Below are 24,016 nucleotides of genomic sequence, written 5' to 3'. Positions count from 1 at the left end.
AAAAGGAAGGGGTCACAAAGCCTCCCCAGGAGAAGAGTGTTGAGACATCCAAAGGGACAAATAGTAAAGAGTCTTCTACAGGGCCCCAAAAACCTGCTCAGGAGGGTGGGCCCAGAGCCTCTTCACAATCCAATTTTGGGTACAAGGGTAAAAACTTTGATCCCAAAAAGGCCTGGTGTCGTAGCTGTAATCAGCAGGACACCAAACTGGAGACAAGGCCTGTCCCAAGAAAGGTTCCACTTCTAACTCTACTCCAGCTAACACTGGAGGCCAGTCTCCAAGTGGGATCAACAGTGTGCCCAGAGCAAATCAGGGTTCACACTGAAGCTACATTAGTCTCTGAGGGTGGGGTGGATTTAGCCACACTGGCTGCCTGGCCCCCTAATATGCAAAAAAACAGGCAGCAACTCTTAATTAATGGGCAAAGTGTAGAAGGCCTGAGGGATACAGGTGCCAGTGTCACCATGGTGACAGAGAAACTGTTTTCCCCTTGTCAATACATGGCTGGACAAACGTATCCAGTCACCAACGCTGACAATCAGACTAAAGTACATCCCATGGCTATGGTAACTTTAGAGTGGGGAGGGGTCAATGGCCTGAAACAGGTGGTGGTCTCCTCAAATATCCCTGTAGACTGTTTGCTTGGAAATGACCTGGAGTCCTCAGCATGGGCTGAGGTAGAACTCAAAACCCATGCAGCCATGCTGGGTATCCCTGAACTGGTGTGTGTCAAGACAAGGGCCCAGTGCAAGGCTCAGGGTGAAAAAGTGGTGTTGGAGCCTGGAACAAGGGCCCAACCCTCCAAGAGAAAAGGAAAGAAGACTGGGGAACCAGCTTCCACACAACAAGAAAAAGAGAACCTCTCTTCCCAGGAAGAGGTTCTGCCCTCTGAGGGAACTGAGCCTATAGAGTTCAAACCTTATCAGGTTGAGCTCCTAGGCCCAGGGGGACCCTCAAGGGAACAGTTGTGTAAGGGGCAAGAAACCTGTCCCTCTCTTGAAGGCCTTAGGCAGCAAGCTGCTGAAGAGTCCAAATGAAAAATAACAGGAACCCATAGAGTCTATTGGGAAGATGGACTCCATTACACTAAGGGAAGGGATCCCAAACCTGGTGCCACTAGGAGAGTGGTAGTGCCTCAGGAGTTTAGGGAGTTCATTCTAACCTTAGCTTACGACATTCCTCTTGCTGGGCATTTGGGACAGACCAAGACGTGGGAGAGATTAGTCAACCACTTCTATTGGCCCAACATGTCCCAGAAGGTCAAGGAGTTTTGTGTCTCCTGTGCCACCTGTCAAGCCAGTGGTAAGACAGGTAGCACCCAAACGCCCCCCTCATTCCACTTCCAGTGGTGGGGGTCCCCTTTGAAAGAGTGGGTGTGGACATAGTGGGTCCACTTGAACCTCCCACAGCCTCAGGGAACCAATACATACTAGTAGTAGTGGATCATGCTACTAGATACCCTGAAGCAATTCCCCTTAGGTCGACTACTGCCCCTGCAGTAGCCAAAGCACTCATTGGTATTTTTACCAGAGTAGGATTTCCTAAGGAGGTGGTGTCTGACAGAGGTACCAACTTTATGTCAGCATACCTGAAACATATGTGGAATGAGTGTGGGGTGACTTACAAATTCATCACACCATACCATCCACAAACCAATGGTCTTGTTAAAAGGTTTAACAAGACATTGAAAGGCACGATCATGGGGCTCCCTGAAAAACTCAAAAGGAGATGGGATGTCCTCTTGCCATGTCTGCTTTTTGCCTATAGAGAGGTGCCTCAGACGGGAGTAGGGTTTGCCCCTTCGAACTTCTGTTTGGCCATCCTGTAAGGGGACCACTAGCTCTTGTGAAAGAAGTCTGGGAGAGACCTCTTCATGAGCCTAAGCAAGATAAAGTGGACTATGTACTAGGCCTACGTTCAAGGATGGCAGAGTATATGGAAAAGGCAAGTAAAAACCTTGAGGCCAGCCAACAGCTCCAGATGTTTTGGTATGACCAAAAGGCTGCTGTGGTTGAATTTCAACCAGGGCAGAAAGTCTGGGTTCTGGAGCCTGTGGCTCCCAGGGCACTTCAGGACAGATGGAGTGGCCCTTACCCAGTTCTAAAAAAGAAGAGTCAGGTCACCTACCTGGTAGACCTAGGCACTAGCAGGACCCCCAAAAGGGTGATCCATGTGAACCGCCTCAAACTCTTCCATGACAGGGCAGATGTGAATCTGTTGATAGCAACAGATGAGGACCAGGAAGCTGAGGGTGAACCTCTCCCTGATCTCCTCTCCACAGACCCTAAAGATGGTTCAGTCGATGGAGTGATCTATTCAGACACCCTCTCTGGTCAACAGCAATCTGACTGTAGGAAGGTCCTGCAACAGTTTGCTGAGCTCTTTTCCCTAACCCCTGGTCAGACACACCTGTGTACCCATGATGTGGACACAGGAGACAGCATGCCTGTCAAAAACAAAATATTCAGACAGTCTGACCAAGTTAAGGAAAGCGTCAAGGTGGAAGTCCACAAGATGCTGGAATTGGGAGTCATTGAGCACTCTGACAGCCCCTGGGTTAGCCCAGTGGTCTTAGTCCCCAAGCCTCACACCAAAGATGGAAAGAGGGAGATGAGGTTTTGTGTGGACTACAGAGGACTTAATTCTGTCACCAAGACAGATGCCCATCCCATTCCAAGGGCAGATGAATTGATTGACAAACTAGGTGCTGCCAAATACTTAAGTACCTTTGACTTGACAGCAGGGTACTGGCAAATCAAAATGTCACCAGGAGCAAAAGAAAAGACAGCATTCTCCACACCTGATGGGCTTTATCAGTTTACTGTTATGCCCTTTGGTTTAAAGAATGCCCCTGCCACCTTCCAAAGGTTGGTGAATCAAGTCCTTGCTGGCTTGGAGTCCTTTAGTGCAGCTTATCTGGACGGTATTGCTGTCTTTAGCTCCAGCTGGCAGGATCACCTGGTCCACCTGAAGAAGGTTTTGAAGGCTCTGCAAGCAGCAGGCCTCTTTATCAAGGCATCCAAATGCCAGATAGGGCAGGGAACTGTGGTTTACTTGGATCACCTTGTAGGTGGAGGCCAAGTTCAGCCACTCCAGCCTAAGATCTAGACTATTTTGGACTGGGCAGCTCCAAAAACCCAGACTCAGGTCAGGGCATTCCTTGGCTTGACTGGGTACTACAGGAGGTTTGTGAAGGGATATGGATCTATAGTGACAGCCCTCACAGAACTTACCTCCAAGAAAATGCCTAAGAAGGTAAACTGGACTATAGAATGCCAACAGGCCTTTGACACCCTGAAACAAGCAATGTGCACAGCACCAGTTCTCAACGCTCCAGATTACTCCAAGCAGTTCATTGTGCAGACTGATGCCTCTGAACATGGGATAGGGTCAGTTTTGTCCCAAACAAATGATGATGGCCTTGATCAGCCTGTTGCTTTCATTAGCCGGAGGTTACTCCCCAGGGAGCAGCGTTGGAGTGCCATTGAGAGGGAGGCCTTTGCTGTGGTTTGGTCCCTGAAGAAGCTGAGACCATACCTCTTTGGTACTCACTTTGTAGTTCAGACTGACCACAGACCTCTCAGATGGCTAATGCAAATGAAAGGTGAAAATCCAAAACTGTTGAGGTGGTCCATCTCCCTACAGGGAATGGGCTTTATAGTGGAACACAGACCTGGGACTGCCCATGCCAATGCAGATGGCCTTTCCAGGTTCTTCCACTTAGAAAATGAAGACTCTCTTGGGAAAGGTTAGTCTCATCCTCTTTTGTTTGGGGGGGGGGTTGTGTAAGGAAATTCCTCCTTGGCATGGTTACCCCCTGACTTTTTGCCTTTGCTGATGCCAAGTTATGATTTGAAAGTGTGCTGAGGCCTGCTAACCAGGCCCCAGCACCAGTGTTCTTTCCCTAACCTGTACTTTTGTTTCCACAATTGGCACACCCTGGCATCCAGGTAAGTCCCTTGTAACTGGTACCTCTGGTACCAAGGGCCCTGATGCCAGGGAAGGTCTCTAAGGGCTGCAGCATGTCTTATGCCACCCATGCCGACCCCTCACTCAGCACAGACACACTGCTAGGCAGCTTGTGTGTGCTAGTGGGGATAAAACGACTAAGTCGACATGGCACTCCCCTCAGGGTGCCATGCCAACCTCACACTGCCTATGAAGTATAGATAAGTCACCCCTCTAGCAGGCCTTACAGCCCTAAGGCAGGGTGCACTATAACATAGGTGAGGGCATAAGTGCATGAGCACTATGCCCCTACAGTGTCTAAGCAAAACCTTAGACATTGTAAGTGCAGGGTAGCCATAAGAGTATATGGTCTGGGAGTCTGTCATGCACGAACTCCACAGCACCATAATGGCTACACTGAAAACTGTGAAGTTTGGTATCAAACTTCTCAGCACAATAAATGCGCACTGATGCCAGTGTACATTTTATTGTAACATACACCCCAGAGGGCACCTTAGAGGTGCCCCCTGAAACCTTAACCGACTATCCGTGTAGGCTGACTAGTTTTAGCTGCCTGCCACACACCAGACATGTTGCTGGCCACATGGGGAGAGTGCCTTTGTCACTCTGTGGCTAGTAACAAAGCCTGTACTGGGTGGAGGTGCTTCTCACCTCCCCCTGCAGGAACTGTAACACCTGGCGGTGAGCCTCAAAGGCTCACCCCCTTTGTTACAGCACCCCAGGGCAGTCCAGCTAGTGGAGTTGCCTGCCCCCTCCGGCCACGGCCCCACTTTTGGCGGCAAGGCCGGAGGAGATAATGGGAAAAACAAGGAGTCACTGGCCAGTCAGGACAGCCCCTAAGGTGTCCTGAGCTGAGGGGACTCTGACTTTTAGAAATCCTCCATCTTGCAGATGGGGGGTTCCCCCAATAGGATTAGGGATGTGCCCCCTCTCCTCAGGGAGGAGGCACAAAGAGGGTGTAGTCACCCTCAGGGCTAGTAGCCATCGGCTACTAACCCCCCAGACCTAAACACGCCCCTAAATTCAGTATTTAGGGGCTCCCCAGAACCTAGGAACTCAGATTCCTGCAACCTAAGAAGAAGAGGACTGCTGAACTGAAAAACCTGCAGAGAAGACGGAGACACCAACTGCTTTGGCCCCAGCGCTACCGGCCTGTCTCCCCACTTCTAAAGACACTGCTCCAGCGACGCGTTCCCAGGGTCCAACAACCTCTGAGGCCTCAGAGGACTACCCTGCATCTAGAAGGACCAAGAACTCCAGAGGACAGCGGCTCTGTTCCCCACAGACTGCAACTTTGCAACAAAGAAGCAACTTTGAAACAACACACGTTTCCCGACGGAAGCGTGAGACTTTGCACTCTGCACCCGACGGCCCCGGCTCAACTTGTGGAGAACAAACACCACAGGGAGGACTCCCCGGCGACTAGGAGACTGTGAGTAGCCAGAGTTGACCCCCCTGAGCCCCCACAGCGACGCCTGCAGAGGGAATCCCGAGGCTCCCCCTGACCGCGACTGCCTGCTTCAAAGACCCGACGCCTGGTAAAGACTCTGCACCCGCAGCCCCCAGGACCTGAAGGATCCGACCTACAGTGCAGGAGCGACCCCCAGGTGGCCCTCTCCCTTGCCCATGTGGTGACTACCCCGAGGAGCCCCCCCTTGCCTCCCTGCATCGCTGAAGAGACCCCTTGGTCTCCCATTGAATCCTATTGCGAACCCGACGCTTGTTTGCACAGTGCACCCGGCCGCCCCTGTGCCGCTGAGGGTGTACTTTCTGTGCTGACTTGTGTCCCCCCCGGTGCCCTACAAAACTCCCCTGGTCTGCCCGCCGAAGACGCGGGTACTTACCTGCTGGCAGACTGGAACCGGGGCACCCCCTTCTCCATTGAAGAGTATGCATTTTGGGCAGCACTTTGACCTCTGCACCTGACCGGCCCTGAGCTGCTGGTGTGGTAACTTTGGGGTTGCCCTGAACCCCCAACGGTGGGCTACCTTGGACCCAACTTTGAACCCCGTAGGTGGTTTACTTACCTGCAAAGACTAACAAACACTTACCTCCCCCAGGAACTGTTGAAAAATGCAGTCTAGTTTAAAATAGCTATATGTCATTTATGTGAAAACTGTATATGCTATTTTGCTAATTCAAAGTTCCTAAAGTTCCTACATGAAATACCTTTCATTTGAAGTATTACTTGTAAATCTTCAACATGTGGTTCTTAAAATAAACTAAGAAAATATATTTTTCTATACAAAAACCTATTGGCCTGGAATTGTCTCTGAGTGTGTGTTCCTCATTTATTGCCTGTGTATGTACAACAAATGCTTAACACTACTCCTCTGATAAGCCTACTGCTCGACCACACTACCACAAAATAGAGCATTAGAATTATCACTTTTTGCCACTATCTTACCTCTAAGGGGAACCCTTGGACTCTGTGCATACTATTCCTTACTTTGAAATAGTGCATACAGAGCCAACTTCCTACAGGGGCAAATTGTATTTAGACCATTTCTGCCCCCTGTGGGGGCAGATCAGCTGATTTCAGGTCAATCTGCACCCACGGGGGCAGAAACCACTAGGCACCGGGGATCTTTTTTTTGCGCCAATGTCACGCAAGGGGAGCGACCCTGTAGGCAAGGGTAGCTCCCCGGGGGAGGGGGGGGGGGGCCTGAGGGGGGTGTCAAATTTATTTTAGGCCATTTCTGCCGCCCCTGGGGGGCAGATCGACCTGTTATTATTAGGCCGATCTTTCCCCAGGGGGGGCAGAAACCTCTAGGCGCCAGAGCTAAAAAAAAAATTGTGTCTTTTTTTGTTCGTTCGTTTTTTTAGAGATGGGGAGCGACCCATTAGGCAAGGGTCGCTCCCCTGGGGGGAAAATTGTATTTAGAACAGTTCTACCCCCCTGGGCGGCAGATCGGCCGACTTTAGGTCAACCTGCCCCCAAGGGGGGCAGAAACCACTAGGCACCGGGGAACTTTTTTTTTGCGCCAATGTCACGCAAGGGAAGCAACCCTGTAGGCAAGGGTAGCTCCCCGGGGGAGGGGGGGGGGGGCTAAGGGGGGTGTCAAATTTATTTTAGGCCATTTCTGACCCCCTGGGGGCAGATCGGCCTATTGTTATTAGGCCGATCTGCCCCCAGGGAGGGCAGAAACCTCTAGGTGCCAGGGCTATTTTTTTGTGTGTTTTTTTTGTTTGTTTGTTTTTTTACAGATGGGGAGCGACCCATTAGGCAAGGGTCGCTCCCCTGGGGGGGGCAAATTGTATTTAGACCATTTCTGCCCCCCTTGGGGGCAGATCGGCCGATTTTATGTTAATCTGCCCCCAAGGGGGGCAGAAACCACGAGGCACCGAGGATCTTTTTTTTTTTTTTGCGCCAATGTCACGCAAGGGGAGCGACCCCGTAGGCAAGGGTTGCTCCGGGGGGGGTGGGGGGGGGGCAAATTTATTTTAGGCCATTTCTGCCCCCCCCGGCAACGGTCACTCCCCAGGGGGAGGGGGTTATTTTAGGCCATTTCTGACCCCCTGGGAGCAGATCGGCCTATTGTTATTAGGCCGATCTGCCCCCAGGGAGGGCAGAAACCTCTAGGCGCCAGGACTAATTTTTTTTGGGTGTTTTTATTTTTTGTTTGTTTTTTTAGAGATGGGGAGCGACCCATTAGGCAAGGGTCGCTCCCCTGGGGGGCAAATTGTATTTAGACCATTTCCAGCCGATTTTAGGTCAATCTGCCCCCAAGGGGGGCCGAAACCACTAGGCCCTGGGGATCTTTTTTTTCTGCGCCAATTTCACGCAAGGGGAGCGACCCCGTAGGTAAGGGTTGCTCCCCAGGGGGCTGGGGGGGGGCAAATTTATTTTTGGCCATTTCTGCCTCCCCTGGGGGCAGATCGGCCTATTGTTATTAGGCCGATCTGCCCCGGGGGGGGCAGAAGCCTCTAGACACCAGGGATACATTTTTTTGGGATTTGTTTTTTGTTCTGTTTTGTTTTTTAGAGGTGGGGAGCTACCTCTTAGGCTACTGGGGGGGGGGGAATTTATTTTAGGCCTTTTCTGACCCTCCCCGGGGGCAGATTGGCCTATTGCTATTAGGCCGATCTGCCCCCAGGGGTGGGGGGGGGGTACAAGCCTCTAGGCGCCAGGGATACAAAAACAAATGTTTTTTTGTTTTTGTTTTGTTTTTTAGAGGTGGGGAGCAACCCCTTAGGCAACGGTCGCTCCCCGTGGGAGGGGGGGGAATTTATTTTAGGCCGATCTGCCCTTAGGTGTGGCAGAAACCTCTAGGCGCCAGGGATAAAAAAAAAGTATTTTTTTGTGTGTGTACGCATGTGTTTTCTTTAGGGGGGCAGCCCCTTGGGTAAGAGTAGCTCCCCATGGGGGCACTTTACTGTTGGCCATATCTGCCCCCCATTGGGGGCAGATGGGCCTATTTTTGGAAGGCCCATCTGCCCCCAAGGGGGGCAGAAAGCCTACCAGAGGCCAGGGACGTTTTTTTTTCAAAAATAAGAGGGTGGGGGTATGGCCATACCCCACCCCAAATAAATGGGGCCAAAGTTGTTCTGCCCACCAGTGGGCAGATGGAGCAATTACCCCTGATCCACACCCCGGTAGGGCAGAAAGTCTACTGGGTGCCAGGGAATTTTAAAAAATATATATATATTGGGGTGGTGGCTACCAACCAGTATGGGCCTGGTTACGCCCCCAACTCAACTGAAGGGACTAACAGTCTTTCAGCTCTCCCCCGCACTCTAAAACATCTTATCCCACAGCAAGCAAGAAGACCTTTGATTATTTTGGGTTTTAGTTTTACATTTGGGCCATGAGAGCTTGGCTTACTCTCAAAACCATCCCACTTGGAATGGTGAGGGCTGCACTTTATGGACTTTGGGACGCTACCATGTAGAAAAATCCACAAGACCTAGACACATCTGAAAACTAAACATCTGGGTGATTCCAGGGTGGTGTGTTTCACATGTACCCCGCACCATTTTTGTACCCACAATCCCCTGCAAACCTCCAACTTTGCTGGAAATCACACATTTTTCTCACGTTTTTGTGATGGAACCTTCCGGAATATGCAGGAATCCACAAAATTCCTACCACCCAGCATTGTCTCATCTATACTGATAAAACTTCTGCTGCACTTGTCAGCCTAAAAATGTTTTTTTGCAAACTGCACTTTTGGACCCCCTTTGTTCCCCCTCAATATCGACATGTTTTTGGCTCTTCCCTTTCACAAGCACTTGGCCCACCTACACAAATGAGGTAGCATTTTTCCCTGGAGACTGAGGGGAACATTGAGTGGTATGAAATGTGTACCAGTGCGGTGATCCCACCCAGAAATGCAGGAAAAATTTGATTTTTTTATTTAGCTAAATTTGAGGTATGCTGAGGATTCTGGGTAAGAAAACATTGGGGGATCCACGCAAGCCACATCTCACTGGACTCTCTCGGGTGTCTAGTTTTCAGAAATGTCTGGGTTTGGTAGGTTTCCCTAGAAGGCTGCTGAGCCCAGGACCAAAAACGCAGGTGCCCCCCTGCAAAAACAGGTAGTTTTGTATTTTATAATTTTGATGTGTCTTGTTAGTGTTTTGGGGCATTTCCTTTCACGGGCAGTAGGCCCACCCACAAAAGTGAGGTACCATTTTTATCTGGAGACTTGGGGGAACGCTGGGTGGAAGGAAATTTGTGGCTCCTCTCTGATTCCAGAACTTTATTTCACCGAAATGAGAGGAAAAGGGTTTTTTTGGCCAAATTTTGAGGTTTGCAAAGGATTCTGGGTATCAGAACCTGGTCAGAGCCCTACAAGTCACCCCATCTTAGATTCCCCTAGGTGTCTAGTTTTCAAAAATGCGCTGGTTTGCTAGGTTTCCCCAGGTGCCGGCTGAGCTAGAGGCCACAATCCACAGGTAGGCACTTTGTAAAAAAAACACCTGTTTTCTGTGAAAAAATGTGATGTGTCCACGTTGTGTTTTGGGCCATTTCCTTTCGTGGGCGCTAGGCCTACCCACACGAGTGAGGTACCATTTTTATCGGGAGACATGGGGGAACGCTGGGTGGAAGGAAATTTGTGGCTCCTCTCAGATTCTAGAACTTTCTGTCACCGAAATGAGAGGAAAAAGTGTTTTTTTGGCCAAATTTTGAGGTTTGCAAAGGGTTCTGGGTAACAGAATCTGGTCAGAGCCCCACAAGTCAACCCATCTTGGATTCCCCTAGGTGTTTAGTTTTCAAAACTGCACAGGTTTGCTAGGTTTCCCTAGGTGCCGGCTGAGCTAGAGGCCAAAATCCACAGCTAGGCACTTTGCAAAAAACAGCTCTGCTTTCTTTGTGAAAATGTGATGTGTCCACGTTGTGTTTTGGGGCATTTCCTGTTGGGGGTTCTAGGCCTATCCACGCAAGTGAGGTACCATTTTTATCTGGAGACGTGGGGGAACACAGAATAGCAAAACAAGTGTTATTGCCCCTTGTCTTTCTCTACATTTTTTCCTTCCAAATGTAAGACAGTGTGTAAAAAAGACGTCTATTTGAGAAATGCCCTGTAATTCACATGCTAGTATGGACATCCCGGAATTCAGAGATGTGGAAATAACCACTGCTTCTCAACACCTTATCTTGTGGCCATTTTGGAAATACAAAGGTTTTCTTGATACCTATTTTTCACTTTTTATATTTCAGCAAATGAATTGCTGTATACCCGGTATAGAATAAAAACCCATTGCAAGATGCAGCTCATTTATTGGCTCTGGGTACATAGGGTTCTTGATGAACCTACAAGCCCTATATATCCCCGCAACCAGAAGAGTCAAGTGGAAGTAACGTATATTGCTTTAAAAAATCTGACATTGCAGGAAAAAGTTACAGAGTCAAACGTGGAGAAAAATGGCTGTTTTTTTCACCTCAAACAGTATTTTTTTATTTCAGCTGTTATTTTCTGTAGGAAACACTTGTAGGATCTACACAAATGACCCCTTGATGAATTCAGATTTTTGTCTACTTTTCAGAAATGTTTAGCTTTCTGGGATCCAGCATTGGTTTATCACCCATTTTGGTCACTAACTGGAAGGAGGCTGAAAGCACAAAACTAGTAAAAATGGGGTATGTCCCAGTTAAATGTCAAAATTGTATTGAAAAATGGGGGTTTCTAATTCAAGTCTGCCTGTTCCTGAAAGCTGGTGATCTTGCCACCGCAAACACTTTGTTGATGCCATTTTCAGGGGAAGAACCACGAGCCGCCATCTGCAGCCCTTTTTCCCAATTTTTAAAAAAAACAAAAACACATTTTCACTGTATTTTGGCTCATTTATTAGTCTCCTTCGGGGGAACCCACAAAGTCTGGGTACCTCTAGAATCCCTAGGATGTTGGAAAAAAAGGACGCAAATTTGGCGTGGGTAGCTTATGTGAACAAAAAGTTATGAGGGCCTAAGCGCAAACTGCCAGGAGGGGGAAAGGCCTGGCAGCGAAGGGGTTAAGATTTCCCTGTACCGAGGCTACTCCCGTTTCCCCGGAGAATATGTAGTGTCCCCTAAAATTGTGTTCCCCCTTCCCCATAAATTCAGTTTCTTCAACGCCCCTCATCACACTATATCCTACCCCCTAGTTTCCACATGCCAAGTAGTGAAATTATCAAGAAGCAAAGCGTGGTAAGGATAACGAGTAATTAACGTATACAAGTCAGACTATATTGCTCCCGCGCCTGCCAAGTAACTCAATATCACGCGCGCCAAACTAAAACTAATAAACTACTATTTATGATAAAATAGAGGTAGCTATCCCAGGCGGTGCCGTGCTGCGGACTACAGCCAGCACCGACGTACCGGGCGTTACACGGTACTGGAAGCACGCACTTTTGGCGAGGACGACGTGACGTACGGGAGGGGGCGTGGCTCTGGGGCGGACGTACGCTATTCGCAGTACGGACGCAATTGCTGCGGTGCAGCTGGAGACGCACCGGAAGCGACGCGGTCTTGGCGCAGGGTACAGACCGTGTGGCTCCGGTGGCCGGAAGTGGCCACATTGAGCTGAGTGTTATAGCGGCTGGTGGAGGCAGGGGCCTGCGACGGAGGTTCCTCGGTAGGAAGCCGGGACCGCGGCTGTAGAGGAGCCGGCAGGAGCTAACACAGAGACGCTTTGGTCCCCTCTTTGGTTTCGCTCCTTCCGTAAAATTCTAGATCACTTATATTTTATCTGCGCCCGATTTCCGTCAGAATTTTCCCTCCGAGGGGCTGCAGCTCGGTGACAGAAGGTAACGCAGCCCCTTCGCTGCAGCCGCCGGAGACTCCTCTGGTGCTTACCTCTGCATGCGTACCTCTGCCCGAATCTGGCGGGAGACTCCAGGTGTTTAAGGAAAAGCTTTATTTCGGCGCTCTCCCGCTATAACCTGCTTCAGTAGAGGCCAGTGGTGGAAAAACATTCTCCCGTTTTGTTTTTGAACATCTGGCTTTTCTAAAATGACGGCATCATCTGTTTTGAAAACCTGTCATCCTAGATGCTTGAGCCCGAGGTTTTTGCACATACTTGAGGTTACAAGTGGTTAGCTTGCACCGACTGCAGCGCATTTTATTAGATTGTTGGGTGACGGTCACAAGTAACAGTGGCAGCTCATTCTCTGCCAGTGCCTTATTAAAAAAATAATAATAACTTTGCGTTCATTAAAGAGACAAATGTGTTCGTACAATTGCTCTGGCTCATTTTGATAGTCTGGAATAGGACACATTCTCTGGCTGATGCACCAGCTGTAACGTCTCAGTTTTTCGCAAGTCCTGAGTTATAATCATGGCCATGGGAATTCTAGCTGCAGAGGAGGGTCAAATTATGCGATAGTGTTCACTTAGTTATGCAACAAGAAAACTCAAATTCTGCTGTGTAATGGAATGCATTCTGTTATAGTAGTAATTTATTGTTTTGTCATTTTTAGGTCGAGCTCACAAGTGTCTCTAGCCTGTTGTAATCTCTCTGTGGGCTTTTAAGCACTCTCACCGCATGCCCATCACTATCACTCGTTCATGGGTTTGCCTTTCAAAAATCCTGTTATCAGTGGTAAATACTTTACATTTGTTCCTCTTTGGGGCAGTTTTGTTACTGCCTTGGCCATTGACACTGTTACATCGATAATTGCACTTTTGCCAATATGATCGACTGCAAATGAACTTTTTTCCTTTTGCATGTCTCTTTCATAATATGCTCTTGGCGGCCGCGACGCTTTGAATCGGCTCGCTTATTGCAACTATTTTACTTTTCATTTTCAGTTTATGTGGTGAGAAAAGTCCAATTTGGAATTTACTTCGCTCGAGTTAGAGCTATTAGCAATCACAAGATCCATTGCATTACATTGCAAAGACTTGTTACAATTCTTGACATTTTCTGGACATAGGTTGCACCACATTAGTACGAGTTTAATCCAAAAATAGCACTTGCCAACCGATAGGTGAACAATCAACCTTTTTAAAGGGTCTTCCTCTCCGTAGCAACAGTTGTCACTGCATTTTTTGTAACTTTTGAACCGTTAGAGCTAGAAATATATATATTTTTTATCTGCAGATTATTGGGCAAATATAATAATTTTGCGAAAAATGCTGCAGCCGCACAATTGTATAATTTCAGTGGCCCTGGTTATAATCTGGATTAGACAGTTTTTGCTTACAGTAGAGATCTTTTCATCTAACATATGTTTTATTCATGAAGACCTGGAGGTCTGTTCTGCGTATTAGTGGCATACAGCAATAGCGTGCATTCCTTAGGTCACAAGTTCCAGTGCTGGTAAAATAGGACAGCCAGTTGTGTGTCTCCTGCAACCACCTGCATAGCCTACATTTGAAATCTTGCCTTCATGTTCTGGTCCTCAAAAAATGTTAAATGAATATTTTAATTTGGGTAAAATCGGTAACAAAAAAAAAATCAATTTAAAATTTTACTCTCAGCCTATGTGTTTTTTTTTAAGCATTCATAAAAAGTCCAGCCACTTTACATTGCAGCAGCATTTGAAATGGACCTGTCCTAGTAAAAAAAAAAAAAAAATCACAAATGTCCTCAGCTTTCTTCATGTATCACAAAGTCTTCCAGTCTTTGACATGTGTGAGAAGGGGTCCACATTTTTCCCCAAACTCTACTATTGGAGGGTTAAACAACATCTGAGTATTTTGTACCACATACAGATATAGAAATAAAAATAGATTCCGGGGTGTGGCATTCTACTTGCCCATGGGACAAGTTGATAAAATAAATCCATGTCCCGTAAAAAAAAGTACTCCATTGGTGCCATGTAGTGCAGCGAGAAATTATTGCAACAATTTCGTTATATAAAACTTCTGATGATAGAATGCCAGCGCTCATAATATAGTTGGGTTTGAATACTAGTAATTCCTTTATATTGCCACCTTTCCACAGATCAGTGTGCTGGAGGTCCTATAACATGCATGTTTTAGGGATTTTCACCTGCTCAGCTCTAATTTTCTCCCAAATGGAGAAAGATTGGAAATTTACTTTTGACGCAGAAGTTAAACTTTTTCCGTAATTGGGGGTGGGAGAGTAGTTGGATGAAAAAATAATTTGTAAACGCTTAACAGATTTTAGCACGCGACAATTTACACTTGCTTATTTGCTCGTGCTAAAATGCAGTTCACAAGGTTTTTCTAGGTCTACGATTTCTTGTCCTACTTCTGTGCTTTGCATGACATTGACCCTGTTACATAGTTAATTGCACTTTTGCCGATAGGTTTCACTACAAGTGAACTGTAGCAGCGCAATAGCACTCTTTTTTTCCATTTAATGTGGCAACTCTGGTTGGGAGTTTACAACTGCTAATAGCTCTAACTCAGAGAAATGCAAGCCCGTTGCATTGCAAATGCTTGTTTTACATTACTGCTGGCAACCATGCCTGATGCACTGAAGGGATTTCTTCTAGAAATCTTACATATGTAGGTCACTAATTTAACCTTGTTTGATATGGTCACTAATACTATTAGTAGAGCTTGGTGAGTTTCATTCAATATAAGTAACTCATTACAGAAAGTCATCCTTCTGCACATCTGCTGAGGCATTGCTCTTACTAGAGCAGCTAAAGGTCCCCTAACCAAGCCTTACTACAACCTCAGCTGTGAGGAATTCGATAAGCCAAATACTTAAAAAATAAATAAAAAATAAATAAATCTAACATAGTTTATCCAGACGACATCCGATTTAGCTCTGGTAAGCCACCTGACCATATGTTTAAGCAGGTAATCTGCCTTGCATTACTTTTAATACTGGATTCTCTGAATAACTAGACAATCAACTATGACAACAATGAGCGCTGTAGTTTTATTTTTAAATGTAGCAAAGTAATATTGGGGCAAACTAAAAAATATTTAACCAGAATTTTAAATAGTTATAATTTGGTCTCAGAGAGATAATTTATTCCCCAACACACCAACTGAGAAATTCGTCCAAAATTCATAACTTTGGTTTATTGGTGCTGTAATAAGCATACTTTTTTTGTAATTTTATAAAGAGCGAACTCGACCTGAAGGTTTTGGAGCACATTACATGTGCATCAATTACATTACAAAGGACACATTAGTTTTTTTTTTTGTCACAGTGAGATTAATCACAGGATGTTGAGCTGATGCTGCAATGCAAACCTGGAGTCCCAGTCTAAAATCAGCAGCTCTGGCTATTACATCACATACGTTCTTGATTTCTGCTACTAAATTGCACCTGATCCCAAGATACTCTTAAGTTTGGTTTCTATGTTATGTAAAAAAAAATATTTTTAAAATATATCTGCAGACAAGCATACCTTACGTACTAAGTTTGAGAAAGCAACATTATATCACTGTTTATCTGTTTTTCATTTGTGTAAATGTAACAATTTTAGGCTACTTACAACGCTCCCTTTATTATATGCAAATATCCATTCAGAAGTATAAAATCAAGACCAGCTTGCAGCAAGGCGTTTTTTAAAATATGCCAATTTTATTCCTTCTTGGATGAGTAAAATGGGGCTACTTGTACAGTGGGCAAAATAAACATGGAAAATTGTCTTTGACTCCAAACAATACGTTCTGGGCAACTGCTTCCCTTGTTTGCAATTACACAACAGGTACTAATACCGCAGTTCCCTCTTAATCAGGGTTGTTGGGGAAACAAACTCAGTTCTAAAAAAGTTTCAGTTTCACTCCTATTGGCTGTGATATGTTAGCATGACTTCTCCTTTTACATACCTTTTTAATGAGGCAAGAAGTTAATCAGCCTAGTGTTCCAAGATCACCCCTTTAGCCAGTAATGAGATTTGAAAAATAATTCTCAATTATGATCCTAACTGAGTCATAGAACACATGTAGTGTTTAGTTTAACTGATACACATAATGGAATTTGCTGCTCAACTGTCATAGTGAACAAGATAAGGGCGGAATTCCAGTCAAAAAAAGTCTGAAAACCATCATCCGGTACGTAGGAGAGAGATTTTCTTGTTTATTAAGTGCGTAACATTGTTCTGATTAAGACTGCTGTAACTAGTAAGTTTCATTAAAGTGAAACACTACTAAAAGGATCTTTTGTAGTATATTTGTTCCATTCACTGAGATGATTCATATCACCAATAGACCAAATGTTTTCTCACGAGATCTACTGATAAACCAACACCCATTTATGTTTTTCAGTTTATTTGAATTTGTTCAGGTTTGTTGTGGGGAAGGCATTGCCTTTTTTAAAACTATAGAAATAACTAATTGCCATTCATTTGATGAACTGGGAAAGTTTGAGTTATCCCTACATGGAGTCAAACGTGTTGGTAGCAGGCATATAACTTACTGAACTATTTAGATCAAAAATTGTGAAATTCAAAAAAGCATGTACCCAGTGAATAATCTTGCAAGGTTCTAAACTTGTGACCTGCATGTAGGGCGGCGCGGAAAGCATCTTTAGCTCTCTGCATTGTTTTGAGGATGGTTTAAACCTATGATCAGATTTCAAATGGTGTCTATAGCAAGTGCAGTCACCAGCTGAGCCTTCTTGCCAGTATCACTGTCAGAGATGCCGGAAGGCTCGTCCATTAATCAGCAGATGCGTTTGGCCAGCAGATATAACTAGCTTTCATATTGACTATCTTCATTGGCAATGAAGCCGATGAAACCTCTGGATGAGGTCGGGTAATGCAGCCTATTGATTGCTCTTTTCTTTTCATACCATTTAGAAACATGGCAGAAAACTATCCATCTTTCCCAGAGGCTAAGACTGCCAGCTGCTCTGAGGTGGAGATGGACCAGGTGGAGTACACTCTGCGCAAGCGCCTGCCCCACAAGCTCCCACGCCGTAAGAATGACGTCTATGTTAGCATGAAAACTGACTTCAAAGCCCAGCTCAGTCGCTGCCAGAAACTTCTGAACAGTGGAAACTTCAATGACATCTGCATCCATGGTTTGGGACTTGCCATAAATCGTGCCATAAACATAGCACTACAGCTTGAGGCTAGCAGCTTTGGTGCTCTCCAGGTAGCTGCTAGTACCTCTACTGTGGAGCTTGTGGACGATCTGGAACCTGAGGGTGATGAGGGCGAGCCCATGGCCAGAACGCGGAACAACTCTGCTATCCATATTAAAGTCTTTCGGGAGCTTCCAAATTCCAGAGGTGTGCAGGACAAACCATGATTGTTTTGTGTTGGCTGTCAACCTGTCCAAAGCGGAAAAGATTCAGATAAAGACAATGTTACTGACAAAGGACTGGGCAAGAAATAGGGTGCATGAGATGCACAGTTTTGTGTAAGAAGTGCAGGTCTTTTTTTATCAATACCTTGTGGCTTTACTATAAAAAAGATATTTGTGAAGGTGTAGCAAATGTTTGAAGTGAGGAGCTTGTCGGGAATTTTTTTTGGAAAATAAGATGGAAGCAGAAGTGGGCAAACGTTGGTCACTGTAAATACAATGCAAATATCTCAACTTAAGATACTCAGTGGACAGCGCCCTCATGCCTCTGCTAACCTTCTGGGATGGTACTGAAGTCCGTAGGTTATGGCATAATTTGAAGTTTTATTTCAGGTTTATGAAGTGCGAACAATCACTTTCTAATAAAATAATGTGAGGAAAAAGTCCACTGGTTGAGGGAAGTCATTCAGCAGTGGGGGTGCAGTTAATTGTGCAGCAAACCTAGTGCCAGTTTGTGTTGTGACTATAACCAAATCCACTCCAGACTTCATAGCTGTGGTATAAACTCTATTTGGAAACTTTGTAGTGTACAACAGGAATAACTGAACTCCCCAAAACACCATGAGGCGTCATGCAAAGCCACCTAGAGCCAGAGATTCCTCAGAGTAACAACTGCATGAGTTATGAGACTATAGTTTACCCACAACAGTTTGATTGGCTTTTAAATGTTTTTTTGCCTATGCTCAGTAAGCTGTATATACTCACCTTCAAGTATCCACACTTGACTGAGTCCACTGAGACTGGTTTCAGTTTGATAACAGATGTGATGAGTAGTAGACGTGGGCTTTGTTGAGACTTGTGCTTAGTAAATGGGAACTGAACGGAATGAAAAAGAGTCCGTGGTTAAAATGTGCTCGAACTTGAAAGAAAACCCTTAAAAGCTTATTTTACTGATTGAACGGTTTCGTGGCACAGCCTAACTATGAGGGTGCTTGGTTTGGAAAACTATGGTTGTAAAATGCCATTTGAAAGACAGACAGTTTTTCAGGGTTAAAGATCTAAAGGTAAAGGCGCCAAACCAATGTGACCTGTAGGTTGCTAAGCATAACGCTGAAAAGTAACTGGAGGAAGCAGCTGTCTTCATTTTTTAGTCGCGGGTGGCAAGTTTCAAAGACATACATTTCACATGTGGCAACAGCGAAGTAATGTATTTTGGTTTGGTATTGTGAATGCTGTGCAAAGACCAGGGTGGTAAAATATGATGTGGGTTTTAATGCAATAAGTGGAATGACTACCTGGATGGGTGAAGTCTTCTTCATGAGTCACTAAAGCTGCGGGACCATGCCTTCTGCTGTGTTGATAAGCACTCCCTTTCCTCCTTTGAATTTGATAATCATGCATGTCCACTGCAGTGCCTAATCAGTTTACTTTTCCGCTTGTCATCTGAGCTGAGCTCTGAAGAGTGTGGATCACTGGAATTTTACTCTCATTAGTGAGGTTCCCCCTAACACGTCTATTTGGTGATTGTCAATGGTGGCAGCAAATTTGTAGTCATGGGACAGAGGCCTTATCCCCCTATTCACCATTGATTGCCAACGGTCTTTCTCCAGTTAAAGGTCAAAACAGTTTACCTAAGTGGATCCTTGCGTAATAATCTGTGTGACACTTTGATTTAGATGTGTTAAACATGCTTACTATCAGGGGCTCCATTTCACTTGTGGTAAAGGAGACAAATAGGGGGGGGGGGTGAAGGCGAGAGACAGAAGGGGCAGGCAGAACAAATGTCTGAGGGTTTTTCTGGAGGCAATTTGTCATAAATTGGGGGTGAGGCAGTGTTGCAGGTTGAAACTGAAAAGTGGCCAAATATTTTAAAAAAGCACATTTGAAATGCTTGCTTGCATGAGAGGTTTTGAGCCAGGAGGAAGAAAATGAGTTGCTTATCTGCAACTGCAGTACTCCAGTATTGGTATCTTTCATAGATTCACATTCTTGAACCATTTCCCATCCTCGAAGTGAGAGTCTCAATGTGCCATAATAAAGCAGTATGTATCATTACCATAGGCTTATGGCAATGAACAGTCACTTCAATAGCTTATCGGTCATTAAAAAAAAAAATGGTCATAGTTCAAGTTTGATCCTATCAGGCAACAGCACACTGTAGAATACTCCCAAGAGAGGCTGCATCCCACAGATTGTTTTAGCACAAGTGGTAATAACATAACTCAAGCTATAGGGGGAGCCTCTCGGGGGAGGAAGGTGGGTTGCACTTGAATCTATGAAAGATACTGATACTGGAGAACTGCAGTTACAGGTAAGTAACATATTTTCTTATCCAGTATTGGAACTTTCATATGCTTGAATCAGAATAGCAAGCAGTTCTGTATGTGTATATCATTATAGTACTTGCAAAAATAGCAGAAGGTGGGTAGAAAATATATACATAACATTAATATGCAATATATTAAATTGATATATAAACACATATATACACATCATATATTATAATGTGCATGAATACATAAACACGCAGAGCCAAAAGGGTCTCCCCTTATTAAAATAAGTGGTGTAGTAAAACCTGTCCAACTGCTGCCTTACTGCTAATCTTAAGTACCCTTTGAGGATGGTTGGTAACAATGTAATATATTTATATATATCAAGTGTAATTGCGCCATACATGATGACAGTCATGCAGTGTAAAACGTTATATGGCTCTATACATAAATACAAAAAACACCTCTTTGAACAGAGGCTCACCTTATTGGAATATATGATGTAAAAACCCCTGTCCTACAGCTGCATGACTGTGGTGCGCAGGTTCCAGGCAGTAGTGCTGCATGAATGTGTGGGTGCTTTTCCACGTAGCAGCACAGCATATCTTTACCAATGGAATGCCTGCAACTGGGCAGCCAAAGTGGACACTGCCCTTGTTGAGTGCACTCTTGCTTTGACTAAGAAGTTTGCCAGCCTTTGAATTGAAAAACCAGATGGTAGCAGGAATCCATCTTGCAATAGTTGCGTTTGTGGCTGAAGTACCTTGTTGGGATTGTCAATACTACACTAAAAGTTGATCAGGTTCACATATTTGTTTAGTACCATGTAAATCAAATTTAGGATATAGTTTGATATCCAGCGTATGGAGAGACTTTTCAGCCAGAGAAGCCGGATTTGAGGAAAAACTACAAGGTACAATAGGTTAATTAAGACAAAATTGAGATGGGACCTTGGGAATGAACCTTGGATTTGTTATGAGAAGCACATAATCCTCAGTGAAACCTGGAAATGGCTCTGGGTTTTATCAAACAAAACTTGCCATTCATTTGACCAATCAAATTTAGTTTTGTTTTTCAGTAAAAAGTGCATATGTTTTTTTTTTTTTAAAGGTTTTTTTTTTTTAAATGTGGAACAAACTCATCCATTCCTAAAAACTGACCTGATATAATCCTTCAATTGCAGTGCAGAAGCTGTTTTGATTGTTTGCAACAGCTTTTCCTTGGGCTTAATCCAGCCGTCACTAATTTCAAGGTCTCAAATATGTGGTTTTCCTCTCAGCGAACCTGCCTTTATGGATTTCAGAAGCCAACCTTTTTTTCCTCTAAAAAAATCCTTTACTTTCACAAACTTGCTTGTTCCTTCCAGTAACTAAGATGTCATCTTGAAACGAAACAATACCTGGCATATCACCACACAATTCTGTCATAAGCTGTTGGAAAACAGTGGCAGCGGTGCCAATTCAAAAGGCATACAACAGAACTGGAAACAACCAAATGATGTAATAAACAGTCAATGTGAACAACTGTCAAAATGTAAACTAATTTGGTGATATGCGTAGAAAGATCTAGTGTTGAAATTCATGAGGAATCCACAGGTAGCTAGTGTAGCCACCAGAAAAGGCGGTACCAAAGGTAAGTAACTTGTTCTTCTGATCGATACAAATACCTGTGGATTCCTCACCTAATGAATAGAGTCCCAAAGCAGTACCGCACTCGGTGGTGGGTGCCTGAATGGTCAAACCAAGAAATCCTGCAGCACGGACTATGCAAAATGGCCACCCCCCCGGACTTCAGAATCCAAACAATAATGTTTAGCAAACGTGTGGAGGAATACCCAAGTTGCGGCCTTGCAGATGTCAACCACAGGAACACCTCTAGCTAAGGCTGAAGAGGCCGCCTTATCCCTGGTGGAATGGGCTCTTATCCCAACAGGAGGTTCCTTTTTTGCTAAAGAATAACACAATTTGATGCAAAGAATGACCCACCTGAAAAGTGTTCTTTTGTGGACAGCATTGCCTTTCCTCTTCCCCACGTAACCGACGAAGAGCTGATCCTCCTGTCTGAACTCTCGTCCTGTCGACGAAAAAGCTCAATGCTCTTCTTGGATCTAGTTGGTGTAGTCTCTCTTCCTCCCTTGATGGATGAGGTGGAGGATAAAAGGAGGAAAGTGTGATAGACTGGCCTACATGAAAGGGCGTAACAACCTTTGGTAAGGAAGCTGCCGTGGTCCTTAACACCACCATGTCCCTATAAAAGGAAGTGTATAGGGTTCCACACTAAGAGCCTGGAGCTCAATCACCTTCCTAGCTGACGTAATGGCAACCAGGAAAACAGTTTTTAAAACTAATAACCTTAAGGAACAGGAATGCATTGGTTCAAATGGTGAATCCATCAGAAATGCTAACACTAAGTACAAATCCCACTGCGGCATAACGAATGGAGTGGGCGGAAACGTGTTAGTGAGACCCTTAATGAACCTCAAAACTATTGGGGACTTAATCAAGGAGCGTTGGTCTGGTAGACACAGAAAGGCTGACAGTGTGGACAAGTAACCCTTAACAGTCGCAACTGCACAACCCCTCTGCGCTAAGGACAGCGCAAATTACAAAATGTCCGATAAGTGGGAACGCAAGGGATCAATTTGATTCTCTCCACACGAAGTCACAAATTTAGCCCACCTGCTTGCATAGATAGGTTTGGCGGAGTGTCGCCTGGCCGATAATATAACGTCCACCACTTCTGGTGGGAGAGAAAAGGTACTCAGATTGCCCCGTTCAATCTCCAGGCATGTAGGTGCAGGCTCTGGAGGTGGGGGTGTAGAACCGCCCCTGCGACTGCGAGAGGAGGTCTGCCCTGTGAGGGAGACACAGCAGGGGGCACAGTGAGAGTTGGAGAAGGTCTGTATACCACACCCTTCTTGGCCAATCCGGAGCTATTAAAATGACTTGGGCCCGGTCTTGGCGAATCTTCCTCAGAACCCGAGGAATCAAAGGTATGGGGGAAACAGGTAGAGCATCTGGCCGTACCAGGGCATCTGAAAAGCGCCCCCCCCCAGCGCTCCTTGCACCGGATACTGGAGGCTGCAGAACGACGGGCAGTGCGCGTTCTCCCGAGTGGCAAACAGGTCTATCTGAGGAAACCCCCACATCTGGAAGATGCAAAGGACCAGGTCTGGATGAAGTTGCCACTTGTGATCGGTCGAGATGTGCAGACTGAGACTGTCCGCACGTACGTTCAAAACTCTGGCCAGATGGTTTGCTTCCAAGCAAATCCGATGGGCCTGTGCCCAGGACCAGAGTCGCAGAGCTTTTCTGCAGAGAAGGTACGACCCCACCCCTCCCTGCTTGTTTATATACCACATCGTGATAGTGTTGTCCGTTAGGACCTGAACTGACTGACCGCGAAGGGAAGGGAGGAAGGCCTTGAGAGCCAGACGTATCGCCCGCAATTCCAACAGATTGATATGAAACATCTGTTCCACTGGAGACCAATGACCTTTGATCTCCAGGTCCCCCAGATGAGCTCCCCACCCTAGAGTGGAAGCATCCGTTATCACCATGGCCACTCGAGAATGTAGCAAAAACGTCCGTCCTTGGGAACGGTTGGCGTCCGCAGCCCACCATTGTAGATCCGCTGCAGTGTCTCTGGAGATCTTTATCGACTCCTCGAGATCCCCTCTGTGTTGAAACCACTGCCTGCGGAGGCACCACTGAAGAGTCCTCATGTGCCAGCGTGCATGAGTGACCAACAGAATGCAAGAAGCGAGCAGACGAAGGACCGTGAGGACTGGAACGACCGCTCCATTCTGAAAGATTGGAATCAACGCCTGAATGTCCTGAATCCGCTGAGGCGGAGGAAAGGCCCGACTCATTGTTGTGTCCAGTACTGCCCCTATGAACAGGAGGCGTTGAGAGGGCTCTAGGTGAGATTGGGGACGTTCACAGAAAAGCCCAGATTGAACAACAACTGGGTTATGATCTGCAGATGGTGCAGCAGGAACTCCGGAGACCTGGCTTTGATCAACCAATCGTCCAGGTAAGGGAATATTGCTATCCCCCTCCTTCTGAGCTCTGCTGCAACCACCGCCATCACCTTCGTGAAGACTCAAGGTGCTGAAGTAAGACCAAACGGCAGGACCGCAAACTGATAGTGTTGCGATCCCACCACAAAC

General features: G+C 45.8%; 1 protein-coding gene across 2 annotated transcripts; it reads left to right on the top strand.

The window, feature by feature from the left end:
* Positions 1–11,933: 11,933 nt before the first annotated feature.
* POP7 (POP7 homolog, ribonuclease P/MRP subunit) lies at positions 11,934–18,019 on the top strand. Of its 2 annotated transcripts, none has more exons than XM_069215545.1 (2): positions 11,934–12,029; positions 17,128–18,019. In XM_069215545.1, the coding sequence occupies exon 2, from the start codon at positions 17,132–17,134 to the stop codon at positions 17,579–17,581; it is 450 nt and encodes a 149-aa protein (XP_069071646.1). In that variant the 5' UTR covers positions 11,934–12,029; positions 17,128–17,131; the 3' UTR covers positions 17,582–18,019. The 2 variants fall into 2 exon arrangements, with proteins under 2 accessions (XP_069071646.1, XP_069071645.1); XM_069215544.1 differs by having other exon boundaries at positions 11,946–12,201.
* The last annotated feature ends 5,997 nt before the right edge of the window (positions 18,020–24,016 follow it).

Source organism: Pleurodeles waltl, chromosome 12 (genome assembly GCF_031143425.1).
Source record: "Pleurodeles waltl isolate 20211129_DDA chromosome 12, aPleWal1.hap1.20221129, whole genome shotgun sequence".
NCBI lineage: Eukaryota > Metazoa > Chordata > Amphibia > Caudata > Salamandridae > Pleurodeles > Pleurodeles waltl.
The sequence above is the reverse complement of the archived record's forward strand: the minus strand, read 5'-3'. Positions and strand labels throughout refer to the sequence as shown.

What these genes read in the sequence shown, in the direction of transcription:
- POP7 (XM_069215545.1), top strand. Translation starts at nt 17,132, where the DNA reads ATGGCAGAAAACTATCCATCTTTCCCAGAGGCTAAGACTGCCAGCTGC.